Source organism: Quercus suber, unplaced genomic scaffold (assembly GCF_002906115.3).
Source record: "Quercus suber isolate HL8 unplaced genomic scaffold, Cork oak 2.0 scaffold_285, whole genome shotgun sequence".
Taxonomy (NCBI): Eukaryota; Viridiplantae; Streptophyta; class Magnoliopsida; order Fagales; family Fagaceae; genus Quercus; species Quercus suber.
In genome coordinates this window covers 744,041-771,092 of record NW_027069741.1, presented here as the reverse complement: position 1 = coordinate 771,092, position 27,052 = coordinate 744,041, and the positions used below count along the sequence as shown (strand labels likewise).

The following is a 27,052-nucleotide window of genomic DNA, read 5'->3' as shown; positions in this document are numbered from 1 at the left end:
TAAAAAAAGATCTCAATGAGTAATAACCAATGACCAATGTATGTCTTTTTAGGATATGTTGATTTGTTCCCCTTTCAAATTTGACCCTTCCATGTCAAGAAAAGTTGGATGTTGGAAGTAGGAGGGAATCCTAATCTAATTTTCTTTCTCAAGAAAACCTCTCTCTCTCTCACAGAAAATCAAATAATTCACACTGCAGCCCAGCAGAAATTTCTAGTGATCTATACTGTAGTTGTTGCTTGGTTCATCATATGATTATGGCTTGCATTGTGCATAAAGTTGATAGGGCCACGTCCACTGGCTTTAAAAGAATGGAGGGAAATAAAAATGGGCAAAAAGAGAACTGACTTAATGCACCTACAACTTATTGATGAGAATCATGTGGAGTATCTTCTACTCAACAAGCATATGTCCCAAAGTTTCTGCCACATAAAATTTTAAATATTATAGGTTTTTATTAGGGGAGGATTATTTAAAGGTCAAAACGCTCCGGCTTTCTTCACATGCAATCATTATAGTGGCAATCTAAAGTTAGTCCCAAATTGTAGTGCAATCAAAAGGAACGATGCACTTCATAATTCCAATTATGATACATTTGGAGTGGGGCACGCTTATGCGGAAAAGAACTTTTCTTTTAATCGCTTAGTAATTATATGGAAAAACTAAAGAGAATGTGGATTCTCCAATTGGGATTATGCATTTAGTTTTTGTTTGTTTGCATACATAGTACAAATCAAACAGAATTTTCATCAATGAAGAAAAAGAGTTCCAGTTTCCAGTGGAGAACCGAAAGGAAAGCAGCTGGGAAGTTTCCGTCTTAATTCTCTTTCAACTTTCATTATTGAAAGTCTTTCGAAAAGGACTTCCACTAGGAATTGTCTCCAACATTTCTAGACTCTACTAATTAATGAAACATCCATTTCTAACTTTTGTACTATATTCAGTTCTTCAGGAAAATTCATTTTTTTTCTTTTTCACTGAAATGCCTGATTACTTCTCAACTAGGTCACCTTCACCTAGAGTATCTTTGGAAAATCAATAGAAAAGCAAAACTGGGGCAACAAACATAATAATATAAGCCATTCTAAAAATAAATAAATAAAAAGTTATAATAATATAAACCAATTACTTTGCATGCATGTACTGAAGCGTACAGAAAATATACTTGTTTGATACAGCGCGTCAAGGTAGCAAACAGTAATCAGAGACGAGGAGGAAGTTTGGCCATCAGGCATCAAATATTCTCAGATTAATGTCTGCAGCATAGCTATTCGCTAATTAAGTAAAGAATGTTTAAAGTACCCATGGAAGTGAGTGGTAGGGGAATCTCCACACTATACTATATAATAGAGTTTGGTAATCAAGTTTTAAAAGTGGCATCAACTCCACTCAACCCCCACGAGGATATATAGAGGGGTTACCTTAGTGATGGCATCCAATTAGATGACTATATTCTTAATCAATTTCGTACTTTATATTATTTTATGATTGTCAATAAATTAATGCTTTCGTTGCAATACATAACATATATACGTCATGTACATCCAACAAAAGGTGTGAATGCGATGTAACATTAAACTAAATAACTTGTGTTACTCCTTTGCTTTCATTGCGTCTATTAGCATACAACACGTTAATTATCTATGAAAGTGATAAAAAACTGTAGTTGGAAGGAGTCATCACACTTGAGTCATTGATAACGTGAGCTTCAGGGTTCCGGACTCCAATGTATATGAGACGAAAATATAATTAAGACTAAGAGTCGGTGGTATCCTCTCCTGTAGTCATGGTGAGGAATGAGAACACCGCCAACGATGGTGTCACTCATCACGACGTCCCGACTTGAATCAGTTATTAATTTGAGACCCAATTACTTACAAAGGTTGTTATGGTATATTTTCGGAGTATATTCTCTTCCGATCACATAAAAGATCTCACCTTTATGTGATAGCAGGGAAATATACTTTCAAAGTACTTAATAATTTTCTAATTAATAGGGTGTCCACATATGCTAATGTTGTTGACATGATCTTACACCCTGTCCTACAGGTTCTAGAAATTAATGATATATAAAGTGCTTTCTTTGAACGCACTCAACCATGTATTTTAAATAGTCAATGGCTTCTCCATTCTGTTGCGGGTATATATTGGAGTTGGATCTCGGTTTTTTTTTGGTAAATAACACTTTTTTCGCCTCCAAATACATATATGAACATTTGGTTTTTAATATTTTCCATTTCGTTTTGATGAAATATAACAATGATAAAGTTAATGAATGCTCTAAGAGTATTGGTTTAAAAAATATCTTTAGAACTTAAGAAATAGTTTGAACTACGAAGGTAGTAGCATATTGTAACTATCTCAAAAATATATATATATATATATATATATATGTATGTATATAATTTTTATGAGAAAAGAAAAAAGTAATTGATTTTTTTGATAACTTTTTATATTTCTCATAAAAGTGGTATAAAAACATTTCTAAAATGATTTATTAACAAATGCTCTAAGAGTACCCATTAACAAGACTCATAACAAAATGGCTCTCTAAAAGTACCTGGACTTGACAATATGAACCCTAAGGTTAGACCTATCAAGACCTATCAATTTACGTAATGTTTTTTACAAATTGGTCTCAAAGGTCTTGGCTAATAGAGTCAAAAATGTATTGTCTCTTATTATTTTGATGTCTCAAAGTGCCTTTGTCCCAGAGCACTTGTTAACTGATAATATACTTGTGAATTTTGAAACTCTTCACCATATGAAAATCCATAACATAAGGGGAAAATGATTTATGACCGTCAAATTTGACATGAGCAAAGCATTTGATATGGTGGAATGGGTATTTCTAGAACAGATAATGAAACAACTCAATTTTCATGACAGATCGATAACTTTGATTGTAGAATGTATAAGCATAGTCTCCTACTCTATTATGGTAAATGAGGAACTTAAGAGATTAATTAACTGACTAGAGGACTTAGACAAGAAGAGCCAATTGTTTATTATCGGTGTGAAATGTTTAAATGCTCTTATAAAACAAATTGCTAGAATTGGTAATATTTGTGGTATTTCCATCAGTAAAGGTGGTCCTAAAGTTACTCACTTGTTTTTTGCAAATGATAATTTGTTGTCTTGGAAATCAACTTTAAAGGATAGTCAAAAGATTCAAGAAATCCTTAGCAAATATGAGTAGGCCATGGGGTTAGGGCAACAAATTAATAGAAGAAAAACAACATTATTTTTGTGGTAAGTCCACACGAGAAGAGACTTAGAATTTGTTAAAAATTGTTCAATTATCGATTTTTCCAAAAGTTTAAATTATTAGGAAATTATGAATTTAATCACCTAACCATAGTTTTATAAATTTACCCTTACGTGTGCGCCTAAACTTCCTTAATAAGTGTGAGTTCCAATTAGCTCAACTGGTAAAGTCTTTGATGGTTGAATAAGAGATCTAGAATTTAATCTTTGTCTATACTAAAAATTGTTTGGTGACTTGATTTGATGATAAAGAACTATCATTAGGAGTGGACGCCATAGGTTGAAACTATCTAAAAAATAATAATAATAAAAAAACTCCCCTTAATAAATGGGTTCAATACATGAGATTTTTAACATTTTAAATAGGAGCAAGAGTAAAACTAGGGATTAAACTTAAAATCTACTGCTCTAATACTATGTTAATTTACAAATTCACTCAAATTTTAAACTATTGGGAAATGGTATATTTAATCATTTAACTAAACACATAATTCTAAAACTCTCCCTCACATGCGAGCTCAAACCCCCTCACAGTTTGGCTCTAATACCATATTAATTAAATTACCAATTATCCCAAAAGTTTAAACTATTAAGAAATTGTGAATTTAATCATTTAACCATAATTTTAATAAAGACATCAAGTATGAACGATATTTGGAGTTACCATCATTGGTAGGAAGAAATAAAAAGGCTAGCTTGGCTTACATTAAGGAGAGGGTGTGGAATAAACTTTAGGGTTAGAAAGAAAAATTGTTATTAGGCAGGTCAAGAGGTGTTAATTTAGGCTGTGGTCTAAGCTATACCTACTTTTATCATAAGTTGTTTTAAATTCCCAGTGCCAAGACATTGAAGGCATGACAAAAAAATTATGGTCGGGAAAAAGGGAGAATGAAGGAAAATTCGTTGCGAAAAAAGGGACAATTTATGTACCCCATATTTATAAGATCAACGCAGATTGGGCTTGAAAGAATTGAGGAAATACACAGATTGATTCAAATGATCTAATATTGAAAGTTAATTGAAGTATAATTATATATATTTTTAAAAGAGCTTAAAATATTATACGTTAATTTTAAAATATCAAAGAAAATACCATATGTTGGGTTATTGATTGACCTCAGTTAATTAATTCAATTACTCAAGTTGATAAATTATTCAAATTAATGAAAATCACATGAAGGCACAATCAAATTACCTAACGAAATTAAATGCAGTGAAAATTAAATTTGTCACAACGATTTGATTATAATGGGGAAAATTTTTGTAGAAAAAAAACTCTACTAGGTGAATTTTAGGTTACCACTCCCAAAAAATCTACTAATATATAAAGAATCAAGCGCTTACAAGTATAATGAATCTTACCTTACTGGCCTATCCGAAAATATCAACTTACAGTTGAACCTAATGACCTATACTAATATCAACTCCAATACCTAATTTGACTTGTTTTTATAGAGACTTCTCTTTTACAAGGATTCTAGTACGTGACTAACAACATAACAACTTGATTGTTGTTGTTTGATGCAAAGTTCTTCAATCCACACTTGTATATCTAGAAGCAACTTGGTACATAACCTTAAGGCGCACAAGAAGTCCTAGCAGCTCCTGTAAAGCGTATATCATGTGTCTATGATGAAGGTTATAAAATATTACTTTTACATCCTTTGGAAAGATATAGCACCAAACCCTAGAAAAACCTTGTCATCATGGGCTGAAAACAAATCTGGTATTTCAAAATCTACGAAACTCAATAAATCAAGAGGTATCATGGTATTTATCGAGGTTCATTAAATCTTGATAAATTGAGCCAGGTGTTAAGATCTTATATTCCAGCTTTTCTTGTACAATTTCTTGAGTATTCTTCATGTCTTCAATACTACCATTTGTAAAAGTATTTCATGATATTCTTAAGCATACTAGAACTAATATGGTAATACCCAAATACAAATAGAGTGCGTCACGTCATAAGATATGCCAATTACATAAAAATGTGACCCTAACACCATCAGTAAAATCATGCTAGGAAGTAAAATCTCTTGTTAGAATAAATGAACTTTTGCAAAAATTATGTTGGCAATGGAGCTTTGTATTGCAACAAGTGGCGGCTTTAGGAATATTTTCTAGGAGGGTCATTCAAATTCGTGTTGAAGAGGCTAATAAGCACCTCTTTTGTAAATAATATTTTCTTATTTCATCTTGATTATTAGGATGACAAGATGAGATCTTTCGCAACCTATGATTCGAACAAAGATTTTTCAAGTCAACACAAGTTCTTTTAGATAATAAATCTTAGGTAAGAGATGAATCTTACAGAATACGTGATTTCTTTATAAAAAATGTATCCATAATACAGCAAGAGAATAAATGTAAAACTATAAAGTCATTGAGCATATTGTTTCTTAGTATATTAAAGATTAATGTTGCTAAAATTAAATCTTGGAAATCATCTATTGTCTCCTACTATAATAAAGTTGTTAATCATTATTGTTAAGTGAACTTTAATTATTATTGCTCAGAATATTTTAATTTATTATTTATAAGTTTTGTCTTTACTATTTTCAATTATTTTATTTAACAATTCAACTCAACTTTGACAACTTATTAGTCTTTATAATTCACTAAAAAAAAATTGTGTCTTTTGCATTACTCTATCAAAAATTCAACACAATAATACAATCCTTAAAATAATAAAAAATAAAAAATAAAAAATCTTCACTTCCTAGTTTCCAAGGTCCAACATCACACTTCCACTAACTCACACTAAATTGTCTTTTAATGTTAGTTGTTTACACTTTACTAGCCATTTAATTTTTTTTCCTTGAGATTTAAGATGAACAAATTATTAATTTTTGTTATTGAGCTTGCTTTTATTTTATTTATTATTATTGGATTTTAGATCATATTGGTTTGTAGTTGGGGTTTTTTTTTTTTTTTTTGTTTAAAAAAGCCAAAATAAATGTTGGTGTTGTGATGAAAACATAAACTTTAAAAATACTATAAGTAAAACAAAAAATTAAAAAAAAAAATTAAATACTATGTGGCGCGGCTGGGGTATTCCTTTATTGGATTGAATTTTGGTACGATAGCCGCCATGCAATAACATTTATGATAGTTAAGCTTGAAAGTTAAAAATTTTGTTTTTAATCTTAAACCCATGATATTCAAAACTTTTAATTTTTAATTTTTTATCATTTTACATTTTCAACTTTTTCTTCTCACAATTGCATGGTGATCGGGATCCTCCTTTATCTGTCCTAGACTCCTAGAGCTAGGGAAGAAATAGTAGACTAGTGTTAGTAGAGCAGGTATCTCTTTGTATTTTCACGTTTGATATTGAATATATAGGTGATAGAGGGCTCCTTTCGACGTGTTTTTAATGCTTAGTATGGCTTTGGCTGCCCTCTACCTAGGGTGGTATTGCCCTATAAACGCGAATCGTCACAACTTGAATCAATCAAGCAGCCTGTTTTAACACGTTTTTCACTTGATTGGATGGATAAAAATAAGAAGAAGAGGCGCATAGGAATTGTCTGCGGTGTAGCTAACATTACTCATCTTTTCGTTTTTGGCAAATACTTAGACTTGTCTTTTATAAATTATTCTGGGACTCAGGTTTGCGCGCTCTCTCACATGTCGGAAAGGATTTAAAAAACTAAAAGGAATGGTGGTGGGAACAAGCTAATTGCTTAAGTTCGTAAATCAAAGTAAAGCTAAAGTATATATACTAGGATTCTTTTGAGGCTCTATAGAACTCATTTTAATTATATTTCTTACAAAGTAAAGCAAAGATAAAGTATGGAACGATGCCACAGTGGCACACTATTTTTTAATGAATAATGATAATGATATGTTAGAGAAAGAAAAAAAAATGAAGATATTCTACAAGAGACATTATTGTTATTACTTATTAATAAATTTGTTTTTAATAATACATGATTGGGTGGGAGGTGGGAATTGTTTTAGGGAAAAATGAAAGCATCGAAGGGCATGTGCGAGTGGGAGAGAGTTTGTCATCAATCATACCCACCCGCGGACGCAACGCAAAACAAATGGGGGGCCAGCTCATTTTTTAATCAAAATGAATTGAATTTGAATGCACTAATTAGTAATTAGGCGGTTAGTTTACGCTCGATACAAATTATAGCGTTACACTAATAAAAAAATACAGCAATTACAAGTATTCTATAGACTAAAAATATAAAGAGATTTTGGTAAAAAATTGTATTCTTTCTGATGAAGTTTTGGAATTGAACACTTTATAAAAAAATTATTTTAATCATACAATATTTATTAAACTGTTGTATTCTAAAAGAGAAAATTTTGAGAAAATGTGCACCAATTACAAAAATTAGCCACCAATGACTTGAGTCTCGAATAGTGTGCCTTTATTCAAGTCTATAAAAAAAAACAAAATTCAGAAGTATTTATACGGTTTTTCTTTTTGTGTTTTTTTTTTTTTTTTCTTTTTCTTCTTAAAAAAATAAATAATTAGACATTAAGTTTTGATGGGCTATGGTGTGTGGTGCTGTGCTGATGGCCATCGTCAAAGAAGCAGTTACTCTAGCATTATTAGTTGCATAAAGCAAGTAGAAGTAGAGGCAGTAGCTGTCATAGATGATGGGATGGGCATTGACATTTTCCATGTAAAAGAATCAGTAAGGTTATATAGATGGCCCCCTTTTTTGTATATATACGACCGTGCAATTGAGATAACTCTGACACCCCCTAACTTCCTTCAATTCATTCCCGACCCCAGTAAGCACCTATATTTCTGTCTTCGCAATTTTCAACTTCCACTCATCCCATTGTCTCATTTCTCTTGCAGCACTTCTTCTTCTTCTTCTTCTTCTTTTCACCCTCTACTAGCAGCAGTAGCTAACTCGCGATTGCATTTCTATTGTTCTTTGTCTATTTTCATTTGAAGCATGTAAATCTGCCTTTCCATTTTCAATTCCAGAAAAGTCTCATCCGGTTTTTTAATCTTTTGCATGTATATGAAGAATTGAATTGAATTACCTTTCTTTCAGTTGTAGTGGATAACCTGGCTCGCTTCATCTCTCCTATTCCTTAGAAACACATTTATAAAAATCCTGAAAAACATGTAATCTTATTTCCTTCCATCTCCAAAACACCAACCCAAAAAAAAAAAAAAAAAAGTACTGCTTATCCAGCCTAGTTCGTCATGTTGTCATAGCAATTATCAATAATCTTTATTCTTTACTGTTAGTTATCCTGGCCAAGATTACAACCCTCGTGTAGCGACACCTTTATAAAAATTACCATATCATGTAACTTCTATCAACCTCGTTCTTAGCCTCCTATAACCCCCCCCAAAAAAAAAAAAAAAAAAAGTTTTTATTTATTGTTTTTAAATTCAATAAAAAAAAAAAAAAAAAAATTTATTTATTGTTTTTAAATTCAAAAGTAGAAAAACAAAAACAAAAAAAGAAAGAAAAGAAGAAGAAGAAGAAATGCCGGAATCAGAGGCAGGAACTCCACCGGTGTCGGCTCCGGCAACACCAGGGACGCCAGCTCCGCTGTTTTCTTCTCTCCATGTGGACTCGATGTCGTATGATCGCAAGTCAATGCCGCGATGTAAGTGCTTGCCTGTTAATGCTCCAACTTGGGGTCACCCTCACACATGCTTCACCGACTTCCCCGCGCCTGATATCTCTCTCACTCGGAAGGTACCTCTCTCTCTCTCTCTCTCTCTCTGCAGAGAAAGACCGATTATTTTTATAATATTTTTTAAAGTAAAATCAATATATTTGGAATAATGATTCTTTTTTCTTTTTTGGTTGAATATTGATTCGATTCCTTCCCCTTTTTTTTTTTGTTTGACGTTGGTTCTCTAAAACCCGTGATTTTTTTTTTCATATTGATGCGATGCGACCACAACTAGAATAAATGCGATTACATACATGGTCATAACTTCTCATAAAACACAATTGGTCTCGACTGTGGGGTCTTTTATCCTTGGTGTCGAATTGACTTCTTGGAAAGTTACTGTTTTTGTGTCTCACACTTTGACGAAATTCTTTCCCCCCCCACAAGACAACTCCTTTTTCTTTTTCAAACCCTCAATTTGAGTTTCTTCGGTCTTCAATCAATAAACCTGCTACTTGTGGACTTTTAGATTAATTTTTGGAAAATATCATATTCGATTCCAAAATTTGTAAGTTTTGTTAATAAATGAAATAGTAATGAGTAGTAGTACTCATAAATACAGGGTGTACCAACCCAACTATCTTTAATATTTCCAATGTTTTGTTTGTTTGGTTCTCATAAAATATAAGATAGCAAGGAGAAAAGTATACCTAGATCTTTTTTCTCCTTCTCAATTGGCACTTCTTAATATTTTTAATAAAGACATTCATGATTTATATCTTTCTATTCCAACCATCAAATTATCAAAAAAGGAATAAAATAAGAGGAAAAAAAAAACTTGGAGGCTAAATGTTAATTTTACTTTATACTGTTGAATTTTTCTTTTAAAAAAAAATCGTCAATTATTCTTGAATTTATTTTTCTTTTTTAAATTGAGGCAATGATTCCTAAAATGGTGTTAGTGTACGTCAAATTTCGCCCTCTGATGATCAATAAACAATAAATTCAAATAGTGGTGCATCATGATAATTTGATAAGAATCGTTTTTTTTTTTTTTTGATAGGATAAGAATCTATTTTATATGTAGAGTATCAATAGAATTTTCCCTATGTTTATAAATAAATAAATATATTTATTTATTGATTTATTATACCTAGATAGTAAAATAGGGGGAAGTGGGTCTATGGGACACAACTGAAAATATCATAACTATTTGACTATAACTAGAACCACTAAATTCAATTTCATACAAACTAGACATATCTTGACACGTAAAGACGTGATAAACACATATACATATTAATTCAATTTGCCCAAAAATTGGATACATCACACAAGTTAGATTCTTAATAATATACTTTCAAAAAAAGTATACTTTGTTTTGGTAATACCAACTCAACATTTGTTTTGGTATTTTCTATCTAATAAATAAGTGACACTTATTTTTAAAAACCATATCAGACTACTCCAATAAATTAATCACAATCTTCTATATTATCGAGAAGATAAACTAATAATTTATTAGAGTAGTCTAATATTATTTTTTGAAACAAGTATTACTCATTTATTGTTGAATATACCAAAACAGATGTTAAGTTGGTATTACCAAAATATTGTATACTTTATCTACACTTTCATACTAATCGATCAGTTTCCTGTAAAGTTAGTTTCAACTTTTAAGAATACATTTCTACTTTCTAGTAACACCTTCGAAGCATCCTCTAGTCTATTTGAGAGAATAGTTTTACATGGCCGTATTGTTTACCTGAAATTTAATGCAAAAGAGTCAGTGAAACCTTTAGGGCGTTCCTAATTAGCAAGCCTATTGAAATTCTGGTCCCACAATTAAGATATTAAAAATAATTCATTTTTTTTACATACGTAAACATAATAAATCTCCAATTGTTAATCCAATTATTTATCTTTAACTAATAGTAGATTCGTAGGCAATAATAAAAAATTCAAACCAGACATTGATAACGCTAAACACTAATGTTGACTTTGAAATGGACGTGTTACCTTACGCATCTGTTGCATAAGACCGTGTGTTAAATAATAGGATTAGAGATTTCACTGAGACATCGTTGCGTATAGCAGGTCCGTACATTACATAATTCCTATTCTTTTTTGGACACTAATGAATAAAAAAAAAGTGTTCAAACTTTTGTTTTTGCTGACTATTTTACAGTGACATTTTGTACATATTTTAATTAAAAAATATATTTTTTCAGTTACCTTACCATATTTTAATCCGTTATTACGTTCGATAGAGTAATTGGAAAAGATTAGAATTTTTACGAGTACTTCTCACAGTGAGACTCTAACCTACTCCTTTCTTAATAATTGTTGGTACGGCGTATTATTGTTATATTATCTTGGTAGAAGATAATTATCTTTTTTCGGTCTCTATTTTAAAGAGGATATCCAACTAGGCAAAAGTCAGCTAAGAAAACAAAGCTCTTTGATTGAAAATTATTTAGAATCATAACTTATTTAACGCCAATTTTCACAATTATCTAGTGTAACTAATTAAGCTTTTAATTAAAAAATTCTAAGACTATAACTAATTTCGCACTCATTTATATAATTATCTTGTCAATTACACAGACAATTTCAATTCCTTATCTTATTGGAGAATCCCATTGATATTTCTTTTTTAATTATTAGATATTGGATTTTAACGTAAAACCTATTGTATTGTATCCTCTATTATTGAACTACTATTATTATGCTTTACGGAATGCAATCTTGGAGTGACACGACTGCGGTGTCATGTCCGTATAATTGGCTGTCTTTTCCTTCTAGTCAATGCACATACATAATTGGCTTTTTTTTGTAAACTAGTGCCCACAAGCCCAATTCCTTTTTTGGCTGAATGTCCGAGGCATTCGTTGACAAAAATCTATTTATATGACGCCTTGAGCCATGAAACTTGTAACAAAACTTACGTCGGTAGAGTATATAAGTGATGGTAGAGTGTAAGTGCTTACAGGGGGTGTTGGTAGAAAATATTGAAGTTCAAATTTTTAGGAAAGTATTTTATATATATATTTATATATACTTAAATTAGATTAAAGTAAAATTTTTATCTTATATAAAAAAAAGTAAAAATAAAAGTTTTTTAAATTTGATAATTGTCTGTGAAACTTTGTTGCTTTTACAAATTTTTTTTATATTTTAAAAAAATTTAATTCTCACCACATAAGTGGTGCAAGAGTAATAATTTGAGGGGCTGAAGCAATGTTTAACCTCTTGTGATAATTTATTGGTCTCGGTCGGATCGGAGAAACTGGTTGAATTAGGAATCGGACCTAGAACTGATTTGATAAAAACCAGTCAAAAGTCAAAACGGATGAAAACCGGTTAAGAATTAAAAAAACCGAAAATTAGACCTTTGACGGTTCTGATTTGGAGAGGACAAAACGTAGATATAATTCCCCATTCAAAAACTGTTTGACACAAGTTCGAACCATGATTAATTGCATTAAAAAAAAAAATTATTCTCTTTTAAAATAGTCTTTTTTTTTTTTTTTTAAATATATGTCGGTGGATTTGCAGCTTGGAGCAGAGTTTGTGGGGACTTTCATCCTTATATTTGGAGCAACAGCAGGACCCATTGTGAACCAAAAGTACAATGGAGCAGAGTCACTGATCGGGAATGCTGCTTGTGCAGGACTGGCAGTGATGGTGGTGATTCTGTCGACAGGACACATATCCGGGGCACACTTAAACCCATCCCTCACCATTGCGTTTGCAGTACTGCGTCACTTCCCTTGGGTCCAGGTCCCAGCCTACATTGCAGCACAGGTTTCAGCCTCCATTTGTGCTTCCTTTGCTCTTAAGGGTGTTTTCCATCCCTACATGTCCGGTGGAGTTACGGTTCCTACCATTAGCACCGGCCAGGCTTTCGCGCTCGAGTTCATTATCACTTTCAATCTCTTGTTTGTTGTCACTGCCGTCGCCACTGACACCCGAGCGGTATGCAATTAATGTATCTGTATCACAAGCAGTAATCTAGTTACGTTTGATAAGAATTAAGATGTGCTTACATCGTGTCTCTTTTTTTTTTTTGTTTGCTACAGGTTGGAGAGTTAGCGGGTATAGCAGTTGGAGCCACCGTTATGCTCAACATTCTCATGGCTGGGTGAGTAACTTCTTTGCCTTTCTCATCTAAGGGTGATTGTTTACGTAACTCGTGCATTATTATGGGATCTGCTTTATGATCTTATTATGCTCCGATTTCTATTTATTTATCATGGCTCCAGTTAATGTATACTTTAGACATATATTAATTATTTATTTTAAGAAAATTTTTATAATATTTTTTTTTTTTGGAATAGAATTTTTTTTTAATAAAAAATTGAAAAAAACTGTATATCTTAAAAAAAATTTCTATAAAATTTTTTCTAAAATAATATACTAATGTATATCTTAAAAAAATACGTTAGTAAGTCATTTATTATTAGGATATAGATTTTCTACACAAAACAAGAGCGCAATTTTTCTACCATTCCGCTTAATTAGTTTTTTTTTTTGGATAGGAAATTAGTAATTTTATTATGTCAAAATTGAAGTTGGAAAAGAAGTTTGATCAATGAAGTTCAATAAATATTGAAAAATAAATAAAATGAAATGACAAAGACCCAATATAAAAGACCAAACAGAAGGTCTATAAATTATTTTTATAAGGAGATGTTCATTGTTTTCAATAATTGAAGAATTAGCTTATAAAAAAAAAAACGAAGAATAAGGATAGTACTTCAGGGCAGCAAAAATAGAAGGATTTTAGGGCATGTGTTATTAAACTATTTTAAGAAATTTTTTTATGAGAAAGCAAAAGAGTGATTAAATTTGTTTACCGTCTTTACAAATTCTTATAAAATGTTTCATAAAATAGATGATTATTAATATGTACTCTAAGAGCATACATTAACTAGACCAAAAATAAGCAAAAGTAAAGATATATTTATATCAGACTAACATTTTTGTTCCGTTTGGTTTGAATTGATTTCGAAAAGTAAATCACCTCAATTTTGAAATAATTTAAAGTTTTTATGATGGGTAAATTATTAGATTAGAACACCTGTTCGAGCTTCATTAAAAATAAATATTCTGTTTAAATATGTACTAGTTAGGGACATTAGTTTTGCCTCTTGTAATTTTTTTTTTTTTTTTTTGCTAGCTTATTTGTTGAAATATGAAAAGAATAAAATTTGAACAAATCATTTAATTTATTTTTAAAATATAAGATTGTTTACTTATTTGTTAAAGGCTTTTGATAATGAATGCATCTTAGAAACCGGTTAAAGAAACTTAAACGGAATCTTACTTCTTTTTTTTTTTTTTTTTGATGAATTAAAAGGAGTCTTATCTACGTTAGGAAATAATCCTGTCTACATTATTAAATTTTGCTGTCAACATGACCCTTTATTAAGAGTAAAAAAAAAAAAAATGATTTGAACATATCATTTTGCATACAAGAGGAAACGTAGATAATTATGAGTAATGTTAAATATACAATAATTTCATAATATTTTTTTGCTTGTTAAATGAATTGGTTCATTTTAAGCATATCATTTCATAATTTATCGTTAGAAATAATTTATGAAAATTGTTTTATATATATATATATATAATGAATTTTACTAATGTATACTCTTATATATTAGTAAATTTTTTTGGAAATTTTTTCAATAAAATAAAAAAGTTGTCAAACTATCAAAAACTTTTACAACCTTTTAGTTTTTTGTAAAAAAAAATTCTAAAAAATGTGGTTAAAAGAGTAATGGTAAACCGAACCTACATAGATAATTATTGTTGGATATAATTCCACCTCCTCTTTCCCTCTCCGCCGTTGGTTGTTAGCTTCAATTGGAAGCAAGAAAGGGGTCACCACTGATTATGATGGAAAGGACATTTTGGTAGGTGAGCAAACACATGACATTTGTGGGAAAAGAGGTGGTGGATATTGTTATCATTTAAGATGCTTACCCCAAAATTGAAAACGTGCACGGTACCAAATTAAGGAGGAATTAGTAATAAATTTTAAAATTATATATTATTAACGATAAAGGTTTAAACGTGGCAGGCCTGCAAGTGGGGGTTCAATGAATCCCGTACGAACTCTGGGGCCAGCAGTTGCAGCAGGAAATTACAGGGATTTGTGGGTATTCCTGGTGGCCCCAACACTTGGGGCCATTGCTGGTGCAGGAACCTATACATTGGTGAAGCTCCGAGAAGGGGACGGGGTTGAACCACCGCGCGAGGTCAGGAGCTTCCGCCGCTAGCTAGGCCTAGCTAGGAGCACGAAATTATATATATATATATAAAAAATGAATTTTACTAATGTATATTCTTATATATTAGTAAATTTTTTTGGAAATTTTTTCAATAAAATAAAAAAGTTGTCAAACTATCAAAAACTTTTACAACTTTTTAGTTTTTTGTAAAAAAAAAATTCTAAAAAATGTGGTTAAAAGAGTAATGGTAAACCGAACCTACATAGATAATTATTGTTGGATATAATTCCACCTCCTCTTTCCCTCTCCGCCGTTGGTTGTTAGCTTCAATTGGAAGCAAGAAAGGGGTCACCACTGATTATGATGGAAAGGACATTTTGGTAGGTGAGCAAACACATGACATTTGTGGGAAAAGAGGTGGTGGATATTGTTATCATTTGAGATGCTTACCCCAAAATTGAAAACGTGCACGGTACCAAATTAAGGAGGAATTAGTAATAAATTTTAAAATTATATATTATTAACGATAAAGGTTTAAACGTGGCAGGCCTGCAAGTGGGGGTTCAATGAATCCCGTACGAACTCTGGGGCCAGCAGTTGCAGCAGGAAATTACAGGGATTTGTGGGTATTCCTGGTGGCCCCCACACTTGGGGCCATTGCTGGTGCAGGAACCTATACATTGGTGAAGCTCCGAGAAGGGGACGGGGTTGAACCACCGCGCGAGGTCAGGAGCTTCCGCCGCTAGCTAGGCCTAGCTAGGAGCACGAAAAGGACGCAACCTATAGCTGCCGTAACGTCTAAATACTTTTCTTACTTTTTGTGCTGTTTTTGTTTGGACCTTGGTTGATTGATCGATTAAATACTATTGTCATGATAGCTTGAAAGTATAATAATAAGTACAAGAAGAATAAAGGTATGGAGGACGTGTGTCGATGTGACCGAAAGTCTACGCCCCGAAAGTGCAGTTGAATAATGGATGTTGCCTTTCTATGGCTTGGGCGTCATGATCATTTGATGGACGTTTCTGTGATGTTTAATTTGATGTTCGTTTGGTCTTAAGCTGCTTTGCGGGCAGACCTTGCTTGTTAATGTGCTATGTAATGTGTGTATGCAATTTGCTTAATTTGTCTCCTTTTTTAAGGAGCTTGCGTTTGTAATCTTTTGTGTGTACGTATTAATAAAGTGCACTAGTTTGCATGGTTTGTTAGTATCTTGCATCATTGCCTTTGATACATTTTATACACTTAATTTTTTTCTTTTCTATTATTTATTTATTTATTCATTCATGAAATACAAATAAAAAGCTATTTACAGTTTACTAACTTGGTATATATACAAAGTACTTATCAAAATGCTATTCATGAAGACATGCTAAATTCACCCTGAGTAGCATGAAAACCTTATGAAAAAAGGAAGGATAAAATCACCATGACATCATGAAAGCTACTTTGAAGAAATGCTAGTCACCACAGTAGCATGAAGGAAAAAGTTATTTATGAGGAAGAAAAAAAATAAATAAATAAAAGCTACATGTGGGGTGTGAGTAGGGCTATCCACGGGTCGGGCCAGGTTGGTTTTGGACCCAACCTGGACTCAACCCGTCGAAAAATCAATCGAGTCGGTTTCTGGTGAGAGTGAGGGTCGATCAGGCCAGGTCAGTTGCCAGAATAAAGAAAGCATCGAAATCTAGGAAAAAAAAAAAAAAAGGCGTTGCCGAATTCTGAAAATATTCACAAGATTCTACATTTTCTCTCTGGATTCTACATTTTTTTAGCTAAAAATTGCTGGGATTTGGATCTCCTCGAATCTAAGCTTGATCTCACTAGATCTCCTCGAATCTAAGCTTGATCTTGTCGAAATTGGCCGGATTTGTATATAACTTTGGACGGGTCGAGTGGCTTGGTTTTTGGAGAAGAAAACCACCACTCGACCCGCTGGTGTTGAGTCTTGGGCGCAAAAACCCATAACTGATTGACAGGAGCGTTGGTTCGGGCTGAAATTGGGTGGAGATCGAGCGGTTTGGTCGGTCCGGAGGGTGTGGGTCGGGTCTGGACACCCAAGGTATGGGGGGCAATAAGCATTTTGGGTTGGGAAGTTGGAACTATCACTTGATTACAACTTGACTTTCCTTGGCTTCAAAATCATGATACTTTAGGGTTTACGGCTTTAGGATTACAATTTAGGGGTTAGTGATTTATGGGTTAAAGATTTAAAGGTTAGGGTTTGGGGGTTGGAATTTAGGGATTAGCAATTTAGGGGTTAGAGATTTAGGTGCCTCAATTTAGGAGTTAGAGATTTAGGGGTTAGCAATTTAGCAATTACGGTTTAGGGGTTTGCGATTTAGGGGTAAGCAATTTAGATAAAGGATTAGAGATTTAGGGTTAGCGATTCGTGGTTTAGAGATTTAGGAGTTAGTGATTTAGGGTTTAGGGTTTAGGGATTACTATTTAGGGGTTCACGAATTAGAGGTTAGGGATTTAGGGGTTAGAGATTTAGGGGTTACAATTTATGGGTTACTGACTTAGGGGTTAGTGATTCAAGGTTTAGAGATTTAGGGGTTAATGATTTTGGCGTTAGGGTTTAGGGGTTACAATTTAGAGGTTAGCGATTTAGGGGTTAGATATTTAGGTGCTAGCGATTTAGGGGTTAGCAATTTCGGTGTTAGATTTTGGTGTTTACAATTTAGGGGTTAGTGATTTAAGGCTTACAATTTAGGGGTTAGAGATTTGGGGGGTAAGGGTTACAATTTAGGGGTTAGCGATTTATAGTTTAGGGTCTAGGAATTACAATTTAGGGGTTAGCAATTTAGGGATTCACGATTTAGGGGTTAGTAATTTAGGTGTTAGGGTTTACAATTTAGGGGTTACAATTTTAGGGTTAGCGATTTTGGGTTTAGGGTTTACAATTTAGGGGTTAGAGATTTGGCGGTTAGGGTTTAGGGGTTACAATTTAGAGGTTAGCGATTTAGGGGTTAGAAATTTAGGGGTTAGGATTTAGGGGTTAAAATTTAGGGCCTACAATTTAGGGTTAGAGATTTGGGGGTTAGAGATTTAGGGGTTAGTGATTTTGGGATTAGAGATTTGGGGTTAAGCTAAGGGTTACAATTTAGTGGTTAGCGATTTAGGGATTTGAGACTTGGGTTAGGGTATAGGGGTTATAATTTAGGATGTAAAATCCAAACATCCCAAATCTTTAAGAGGTAAAATCAAAATTCTGAAACTTCGTGGTGTAAAATCCAAACACATCCAAACTTCAAAGGATAAAATCCAAATTTTGAAACTTTATGGTGTAAAATCCAAATACCCCTAAACTTTAAGGGTGTAATTTTCAATTTAGCCTTTAATTTATTTGATGCATTTTATTAGAATTAGTTTTCCATAATTTTCTTTCATACAAGTTGGATATAGTAATCTAGTTCTATGAGATTGGTTGAAGGAGCATGCTGAAGCATTAGAGGTAGACAAGTTAAAATGGATGTATTATGTGATTAATAAAAGTACATGGCTACATATTTAGGTTCAACCCACTAGGATGCTAGTGGGCAAATGACGCAAGAGCAAAGGGCAAATTATGTGGCAGTCACGTAGGTGACATGTGTCATTTATGTTATATGTTCTGAGCATCCACATCAAGTTCGTGTTTGTTCACCCATGCTCAGGGCAAATTAGCTTCCACATTAAGTTCGTGTTTGTTGAACCACCAAAGGATGCAGCCTGATGGTAGAAGTCCTTTGAATCATCACCCTTCCAAGTCCAAGGGTTGTGATTCGAGTTGTAGCACTTCAATTTAAAATGTTGTGCTCACATGAATAGCCCCAAGCAGCTTCAGTGGTCTCACGCCATAGAATTCAGATTTAAGTGGGGTAGGGCAATGAAACCGCGCAGTATGAGACTTTTTTTCTTAATAATAAAAAATAAAAATAAAAAAGAAAGAAAGAAAAGTTCGTGTTTGTTGAACACATTTTGTTACTTGGAAACTTCACTTTTCCCTGACATTGAAGAAGAAACTTTTGGCAACATGTAGTTTTGTCTGATTGTGGATTTAGACAAGTAATTTGATATGTACATCAAGTCCTAGTAACATAGGTGGATGAAGCGATAACTTGCTTCTGAAATAGGGGAAAATGTGCGATTTCTTTATGTTGATGGCCATAAATGATGTGTAACGCATGAATGGTAAATATGATTTCATGTGGTAATTGCACTATTGACCGTAAATAGGTGTTACTGTTATTGCCATTGAATTGATAATCCATTCGGAGTAGTGTTCTAGTTGTCGTGGTTTTATGTCTATAAACTAGGTGTTACTGTTATTGCCATTGAATTGAGCATCCATTCGGAGTGTTCGTTGTCGTGGTATTATGTCTATATACTAAATGCAGGCAACACCTGTCTACATATCTTGTGGCTAAACTGCTCGAGAACCTGATCATGATAATATTGTTCGAACCCAAAAATATGACATTAGCATCATGTAAGAACATTCTTATAAGCTACCTCAAATATTTAGCTAAACTAATCTAAAAAACCTCTACCCTTGTTTGATAGGAATCATCTACAATCCTTGTTTCTTTTTTCTTTTTTTGGGAATATTTGATAATATGATATTTTCTTTCTTAGGCCATATGCAAAATTTCCCTCAGACATTTTCAAATGTGGTCTTTGTAAGTCATACATTGCGGGAATAACCCCCAAAAGTGCAATAAAGACGGAAATACTCATTCCCAAAGTATGACTCATGTCGTTGATGATTCCTTGCGAGAATTATTGTAGGTGGTTTCAGAATTTTGAGACATTAACATAAAGCGTGCAAGTGAAAGTCGGCGAACATGTTTGTGCTGTGCCCAAGAAAGAAGAAAGCAAATAAAACAGGTTGGGCCGGGACAACTTCACCCACCACTTTCAGCAACCCTGGCCACCATTTCTATAGTTGAAAAATTAAATACCAAGAGCAGTGTTTACATTAAAGCAATTTATTTCTTCATTTTTTTTTTCCCAAAAGTAAACTTCCATTCAAGGAAATAAGACTACAGAACAAGAAACAATAGAATTCGACGTACAACAGGTTAGTCGCTTATCCATCCAAAACAATGTTTGTACTACATATTTAAAAGCCTCTCTGGTGAAAGAAAACACCAACAACTTCAATAAAATTATGATTCTGCTCGCCAGCCAACTTGGTTGTAACGTCAAGAGTCCATTCTTAGTCCTGGCCAGCCTGGGAGAGAGTGAAAATAAAAATAAAAATCCTAATAAGCAGATAATTTCTTCTTTAAAATACATACAATGTGTTCAAAACAATAATCAGGTAATAACAAATATATTTGAAAAGTAAAGCCAATAAGATGTGGCTCAACTGACACTTCCTTCTCGCATAATAATTGGTTGGAGGATGAGATCATGAATTTAAGCTCCATCAAGTGCGTGTGTAAATTCTCCACCAACCACCCCCCCCCCCCCCCCCCAAAAAAAAAAAAAGAGAGTAAAAGTGTATAACAAACTGTGAAATATATCAAATCTGTTAGTCTTCTTATATTGTCTACTATTTTCCATCTGTATATTATTTGAATTTAAACTGGTAACTTTTAATTCAAAGACAAAAGGGTTAAATGTTCAAAGATTGCCAAACAATTTGGACAGAAGGGGCATGAATTAAGCACTCCCATTGACAATACCATAAGTTTTTTAATTATACAATTTGCAAACAACCCCTGATATTAATTCTAGCACTCCATTCAAACATTCATTTTTAACAAAAGACTGAATCCAAAATTGTCTTGCTTCCACAAGTTCATTTCGAGAAGCCAACATTAGTTTTCCCAAAGCCCACTTGATATGGTTTGTCCATACTTAAGCTAACCCACTGAAAATCTCTAAATTAAAGGGCACCAACCTTATTTGGCATTGGCATTGGCATGTAGTCTTAATATCTTCATTTTAATCATGGCCATCAAATATCATGGTTGCATATATTTCGTAAAGCACAAGACAATTATATAAATGTATAATTTATATGATTAACCAACTTATCAAAAATTTATATGATTAACCGATCACTTGATTGTTGTATTGACCATTAATTTCTTTTCTTTTTTAATGTGCGCTTCACTTCAGCGCTTTGCGCCTAGGCTCCAAGAGGCCTTTGCACTTAAGTGCGCCCGACAATTTACCAACACTGAATATTCAGAAATAAAAATGAATCTGAGCAAACGTGTAACAAAGATGTCACATAGCAATGACATGTCTCTTTAAGAAGATTTATATAGATAAATTATTCACCAATACTTAGACATCTAAATCATACGCGTAATAGTAGTTATCATTGTCTATCCAATTACTGATGCATGCAAATAATGGGGCTACTATACATGCCACTGCTCTCTCTAAACTTCACATTGTTCAAGCATTACTTAGTAGTTGTCAAAAATCAAGCAAACAAATTGGCCCCATTGGGTACAGCTGATAAATAAAAAACTAAACTATGAATTGTTCTAATTTTTTTTTTTTTTTGATAGGTAGAATTGTTCTAAAATTTATGGTAATCAGATGATTAATCTACTTCTTGATGGGATAAAATTGATCCTGTTGAAAGTTACAAAAGTTGCATTCCACATTTAAGTGTCCAGCACCAATTTTCTCCTTTTTTTCCCATTCAAATAATTAGCTACTTTCATTGAGCGTATTATATTAAATCAATTTCTCTGACTCATTTCCAACTTTGCATTGACTTTCAAGTCCATATGAAGTTAGAAATTATTTAAAGGTGAACATCATTACTTCTGCCTATATATAAAGCTTTATTGTCTTTTTTCCAGTATCTTGAAAGCACAGGTTTGAGCNTATCTACAATCATACGCGTAATAGTAGTTATCATTGTCTATCCTTCTGAGCATATAGCTGACCACTGCTCTCTCTAAACTTCACATTGTTCAAGCATTACTTAGTAGTTGTCAAAAATCAAGCAAACAAATTGGCCCCATTGGGTACAGCTGATAAATAAAAAACTAAACTATGAATTGTTCTAATTTTTTTTTTTTTTTGATAGGTAGAATTGTTCTAAAATTTATGGTAATCAGATGATTAATCTACTTCTTGATGGGATAAAATTGATCCTGTTGAAAGTTACAAAAGTTGCATTCCACATTTAAGTGTCCAGCACCAATTTTCTCCTTTTTTTCCCATTCAAATAATTAGCTACTTTCATTGAGCTATTATATTAAATCAATTTCTCTGACTCATTTCCAACTTTGCATTGACTTTCAAGTCCATATGAAGTTTAGAAATTATTTAAAGGTGAACATCATTACTTCTGCCTATATATAAAGCTTGTTGTCTTTTTTCCAGTATCTTGAAAGCACAGGTTTGAGCAGTACCTGTACCCAGGCACTGTTCCTAGGTTTGAGCTATCCAAAACTACTCTTTTTATGGTTCTTCACAAAACATAATGGATTTCTCAACAAAATCACTTGATCAAACCTAAATTGCAATATTGCATCCCTCATATAATTTTATCTGATTCTAATTTTGAAGGCAATGTCTACCAAAATAGAAAATTATGTTAGTTATTTAAAAAATAAAAATAGGAGTCCTACCTGAGGAGCAGGACTCTCTGTAATCTTAGGAGCTGCCAACTTTGCAGGAGATCCATCAAATAAACGAGAACACTCTGTGTATGCAGATCCAATACCCACTCCAGCACCAAAAGCTACAGATGCCAAACGAGAAACAGGACTCCCTGGTATGACAAATCAGGATACATTGATCAAGATAATTAATTTGTGGATGTTAAAAACACTAGCTTCTAATCAACAGATTGCAAAAGAATTTATATCATTATGCCAGGGATAAAAGCTTCCAGTGACATCATCATAGATGAACATTTAGTAGAAACTTAAAATGTATAATGCCCATTGTGATTATATTATACATTTCAATTTCAATGCCAATGAGATAAGCCATGGTAACATAGTGTTGGTAAAAGCACGCTTAAGCGTAAAGCCCCAAGGCTCTAGTGCTTTTTGCCTCTAAAGCAAGGCACACTCAAAGAAGCATGCTTTAGGCGTGCTTTTTTGCGTTTTTTCAAAAAGCTCAAAGCACGCCTTTTTGCACTTTTTATATTTTTCAAAAAAAAAAAAAAAAAACCAAAACTGAATTAAAACTTTAGGATCTTGACATTATTGATATAAACCATTGGTTTGCCATATTTTTAGTGCAACTTACTTATCAAAAATACATACAAGTTTGAGTGTCACATGTCCAAGAACCCACAACACCATAGTTCTTCCCTATTTTAATTTTTATTTGCTCTTGGTTTTTTTCTCCCCAAAACAATTACCCACACAGCTTATTCTTCTTCTTCTTCTTTTTCTATTTTTTCCCTTTTGAATATCTTCTTCATACCAATTACCATACTGCTACGTCTTCATATTCTTAGGTCATTCATGAAAAAAAAGAAAAAGTATGATATAATATATTTGGGGTAATTGTTTAGTTACTTTAGTAGTTGATGTTGAACATAGAAGACTAATTCTTAAAGACTTATAGGCCATACGTGATTAAATTATTAACTAATATTAGAAATTAGTCATGGGTAATTATGGCTATTGGAGATTTATGAAAGGTTATTACATGGAAGTACTCATTTCTAGCTGATCCAAAAAATTAAAATGACTTGACTGGCAATTTTTGTGTTAAAATTGCAAAAGTAGGGCTTATATTAATGCTATATGAATTATATAAAATGTTTTATATAAATTTATATGATAATTTGATTGTTGTATTTCTTTTTTCATTGATAATTATTTGTAAATTTATTATAATTTTTTTTTAAAAATGTGTGCTTCACTTCAATCAGGCACGCACTTGCACTTTGTGCCTAGGCTCCAAGAGGCCTTTGAGTTTAAGTGTGCCCTGCGCTTTTACCAACACTGTGTTAATAACAAAGAGTCCTGCCTACAATTGCTTATAAAGCATTTGATACACCATATTTTTCTCATACTGTAAGATTGTTTCCTAACATTAGAATCTGTTTCAAGTCACTTCTAATATATTCTATATGACATATTTAAGTTTTGGACAATTCAGAAAAGGAATCATGTGACCCACAGCTTTGATTGAGAAATCCCAATATGAGATGATTGTTTTGGGCCCTACGTACACAACAGATTGACCTTTAAGGCAACCCAATTCAACTTACCTGAACAGCAAGTTTAAATTTGAGAGGCAGCAAACAGGACATAAAACAGCCCATGAACCAAAAAAATAATTGCAGCGTATAAGAATCAAAGAGATAAAGCTGGAAGAAATTTAAAAGTTTAAGGAATTTTTATTGCGAAACGTGTTAAAAACATGCAAGCATGCACGCAATGACAACATAAAAACAGTATTTCAACAAAAATAGGATATTGAAGATGTAAAATTGTTGTGGGGTTCAAGAGTCCCCCGGGTGGTGTGTAATTTACCAATTAAAAACAAAACAAAACAAAAAAGAAAAAGAAAAAAAACTTTGTGTTAAATTTAAATTCAACCAAACATCAAAAAGAAGAAGAACTCACAATACTAACATAACATGAAGTTATAACAGGATTGAATGCCTGCCTGTGTCCTCAAGTGGCACTAGTATTAAGCAGAAAAGAACTCAACTTAGTACCAACATACTGAGATGCAGTCTTGGGTGGATGGGGGTAGGGGTTACAAAACATAAGTTAAGTGCAAATGGCGGGGCAGGGGCTGAACTGAATCCCTTCAGCCCGATTAGACTAGGCAAATCAATGACTCAATTCAAAGATTTTTGAGCAAGTAGAGAAGGAAACATGGTCACCATACATACCATTTGACTACTATCTAGAACCAACGAATGAGGCTTTACTGCTGCTCTTCCTAAATTAGCTACTTCTACTTAGGATATGTGTTTTATTTATAGGTACAAATATAATGATTATGATCAAACCCATGTAAAATGTATGTATGTCAGGCAAGGCAAGTAAAGCAAATCGATAGATTCGATTCTGTTCCATTCCATTACATAAAATTAACTATGTATGTACCATTCATCATAAGAAAAGAATCTTAAAAATTTTGTAATTCCAAAAACCCTTGTTAACTAACAACATCAAACGAATAGTGTAAATTAATTACATGGAAATGTAAAAGCAACCAATAATCCCAATCGAGGTTATTTGTGTTCAGAAGCAAATAAAGAAAATAAGATTTAAGAGAAAGAGAGAGAGCGAACGAACTGAAGAAAAGGAGGCCACCGAAGGTGCCGGCCAAGGATGAGTAGACGAAGCGGCGAACCGTCAGATCGAGACACGCATCCCACTTAGCGTCCAAGTCGTATTTGGATTGGCCCACAATCTGGTTGTTCTTCTCAGCCGCCATTCCACCCCCTTCTTCTTCTTCTTCTTCTTCTTCAATTTGATTGATTTGCTTTTTGTTGTAGTAACTGTATCTGTAATTGTATGTAATGTCAGTCTCTTAGGCCTCAGCTATAGAAGGAGAAAGACAGGCCTCCTCTCCTCTCGTTTGTTTTTTTTCTTAGCTTATTATTCACTCACTCGCTCCTGCCCTTTCTTCAGGACTAGGATTCTCTTCTCTTTCTCACCAATTTCCAATTTTTTTAGGGTAATAAAGTAAAGAAAAGAATTAAGAAACACCTTCATCTCATATATCCGTGCCACCGCTTTGGGCTCAAACATTCCCCCAACTTAACCCAACCCACTATTTTGTTTTGCTTTCGTTTTCCTCAATTCAATAGTTATTTGGCCCAACTCAATCTCTGTCTCTTCTTTTCTTTTTTTAAAATCTAAAAGCCAAAAAAAAACCTTAGATACCATTTTAATAACTACATTTTGGGGCAATTTTCACTTTGGTCCCAACATTTTCTGTGTTCCTATTCGGATCCCTAAATTTTGAAAATCATTTTCAATTTAGGTTGTGTTCGGTTCATGTAAAATATTTTCCGGAAATGCTATTTTCGGGAAAGGAAAATGTATTCAGGCTGTTTGGTTGCATTTCAAAAAATGCTTTGAAAAATATTTTCTGGTGTTTGGTTGTATTTTTGAAAATACTATAGAAAATACATTTTCTTAGCTTCCAAACAAATATATAATATCATTTCTCAGTTCACAAACACAAAAGAAACAAAACCGAAAGAAAAAAAATCATCAAATCCGGTCAAAATCATCAACAAAACCCAAACAAAACCCAAAGATCACACCGAGATCGCCTAAGAGTGAGAGATAGATCAGTATTAATGGAGGACGGCGACGATCTCAATGCCATCGGTGCGATCCTGGGGTGCGATCTCAGTGCAATCGGTGTGATCTCGATGCGATCAGTTTGTGGTCGTCAGACTGGAGGATGGGTTGTTCTCTCTCTCTCTCTCTCTCTCTCTCTCTCTCTCTCTCTCTCTCTCTCTCTTTCTTCTTCAATTTGATTGATTTGCTTTTTGTTGTAGTAACTGTATCTGTAATTGTATGTAATGTCAGTCTCTTAGGCCTCAGCTATAGAAGGAGAAAGACAGGCCTCCTCTCCTCTCGTTTGTTTTTTTTCTTAGCTTATTATTCACTCACTCGCTCCTGCCCTTTCTTCAGGACTAGGATTCTCTTCTCTTTCTCACCAATTTCCAATTTTTTTAGGGTAATAAAGTAAAGAAAAGAATTAAGAAACACCTTCATCTCATATATCCGTGCCACCGCTTTGGGCTCAAACATTCCCCCAACTTAACCCAACCCACTATTTTGTTTTGCTTTCGTTTTCCTCAATTCAATAGTTATTTGGCCCAACTCAATCTCTGTCTCTTCTTTTCTTTTTTTAAAATCTAAAAGCCAAAAAAAAACCTTAGATACCATTTTAATAACTACATTTTGGGGCAATTTTCACTTTGGTCCCAACATTTTCTGTGTTCCTATTCGGATCCCTAAATTTTGAAAATCATT

The 27,052-nt window shown here is 33.0% G+C and overlaps 2 protein-coding genes across 2 annotated transcripts; one reads left to right on the top strand and one right to left on the bottom strand.

The window, feature by feature from the left end:
• Positions 1 to 7,918: 7,918 nt before the first annotated feature.
• LOC112012459 (probable aquaporin NIP5-1) lies at positions 7,919 to 15,171 on the top strand. The gene is made up of 4 exons (XM_065781986.1): positions 7,919 to 8,954; positions 12,433 to 12,852; positions 12,957 to 13,018; positions 14,963 to 15,171. Exons 1-4 carry the CDS (start codon positions 8,739 to 8,741, stop codon positions 15,159 to 15,161), a joined length of 897 nt encoding a protein of 298 aa, XP_065638058.1. The 5' UTR covers positions 7,919 to 8,738; the 3' UTR covers positions 15,162 to 15,171.
• Positions 15,172 to 20,070: 4,899 nt separating this feature from the next.
• Positions 20,071 to 25,743, bottom strand: LOC112012451 (MICOS complex subunit MIC10). Its single transcript, XM_024044836.2, has 3 exons — positions 25,352 to 25,743; positions 22,706 to 22,848; positions 20,071 to 20,331 (listed from the first exon to the last, which is right to left on the bottom strand). Exons 1-3 carry the CDS (start codon positions 25,491 to 25,493, stop codon positions 20,317 to 20,319), a joined length of 300 nt encoding a protein of 99 aa, XP_023900604.2. The 5' UTR covers positions 25,494 to 25,743; the 3' UTR covers positions 20,071 to 20,316.
• Positions 25,744 to 27,052: the final 1,309 nt, after the last annotated feature.

What these genes read in the sequence shown, in the direction of transcription:
- LOC112012459 (XM_065781986.1), top strand. Translation starts at nt 8,739, where the DNA reads ATGCCGGAATCAGAGGCAGGAACTCCACCGGTGTCGGCTCCGGCAACA. An exon ending in ATATCTCTCTCACTCGGAAG is followed by an intron (nt 8,955 to 12,432) that starts GTACCTCTCTCT and finishes GTGGATTTGCAG; the next exon opens with CTTGGAGCAGAGTTTGTGGG. An exon ending in CTCAACATTCTCATGGCTGG is followed by an intron (nt 13,019 to 14,962) that starts GTGAGTAACTTC and finishes TAAACGTGGCAG; the next exon opens with GCCTGCAAGTGGGGGTTCAA.
- LOC112012451 (XM_024044836.2), bottom strand. Translation starts at nt 25,493, where the DNA reads ATGGCGGCTGAGAAGAACAACCAGATTGTGGGCCAATCCAAATACGAC. An exon ending in CGGTGGCCTCCTTTTCTTCA is followed by an intron (nt 22,849 to 25,351) that starts GTTCGTTCGCTC and finishes TTGTCATACCAG; the next exon opens with GGAGTCCTGTTTCTCGTTTG.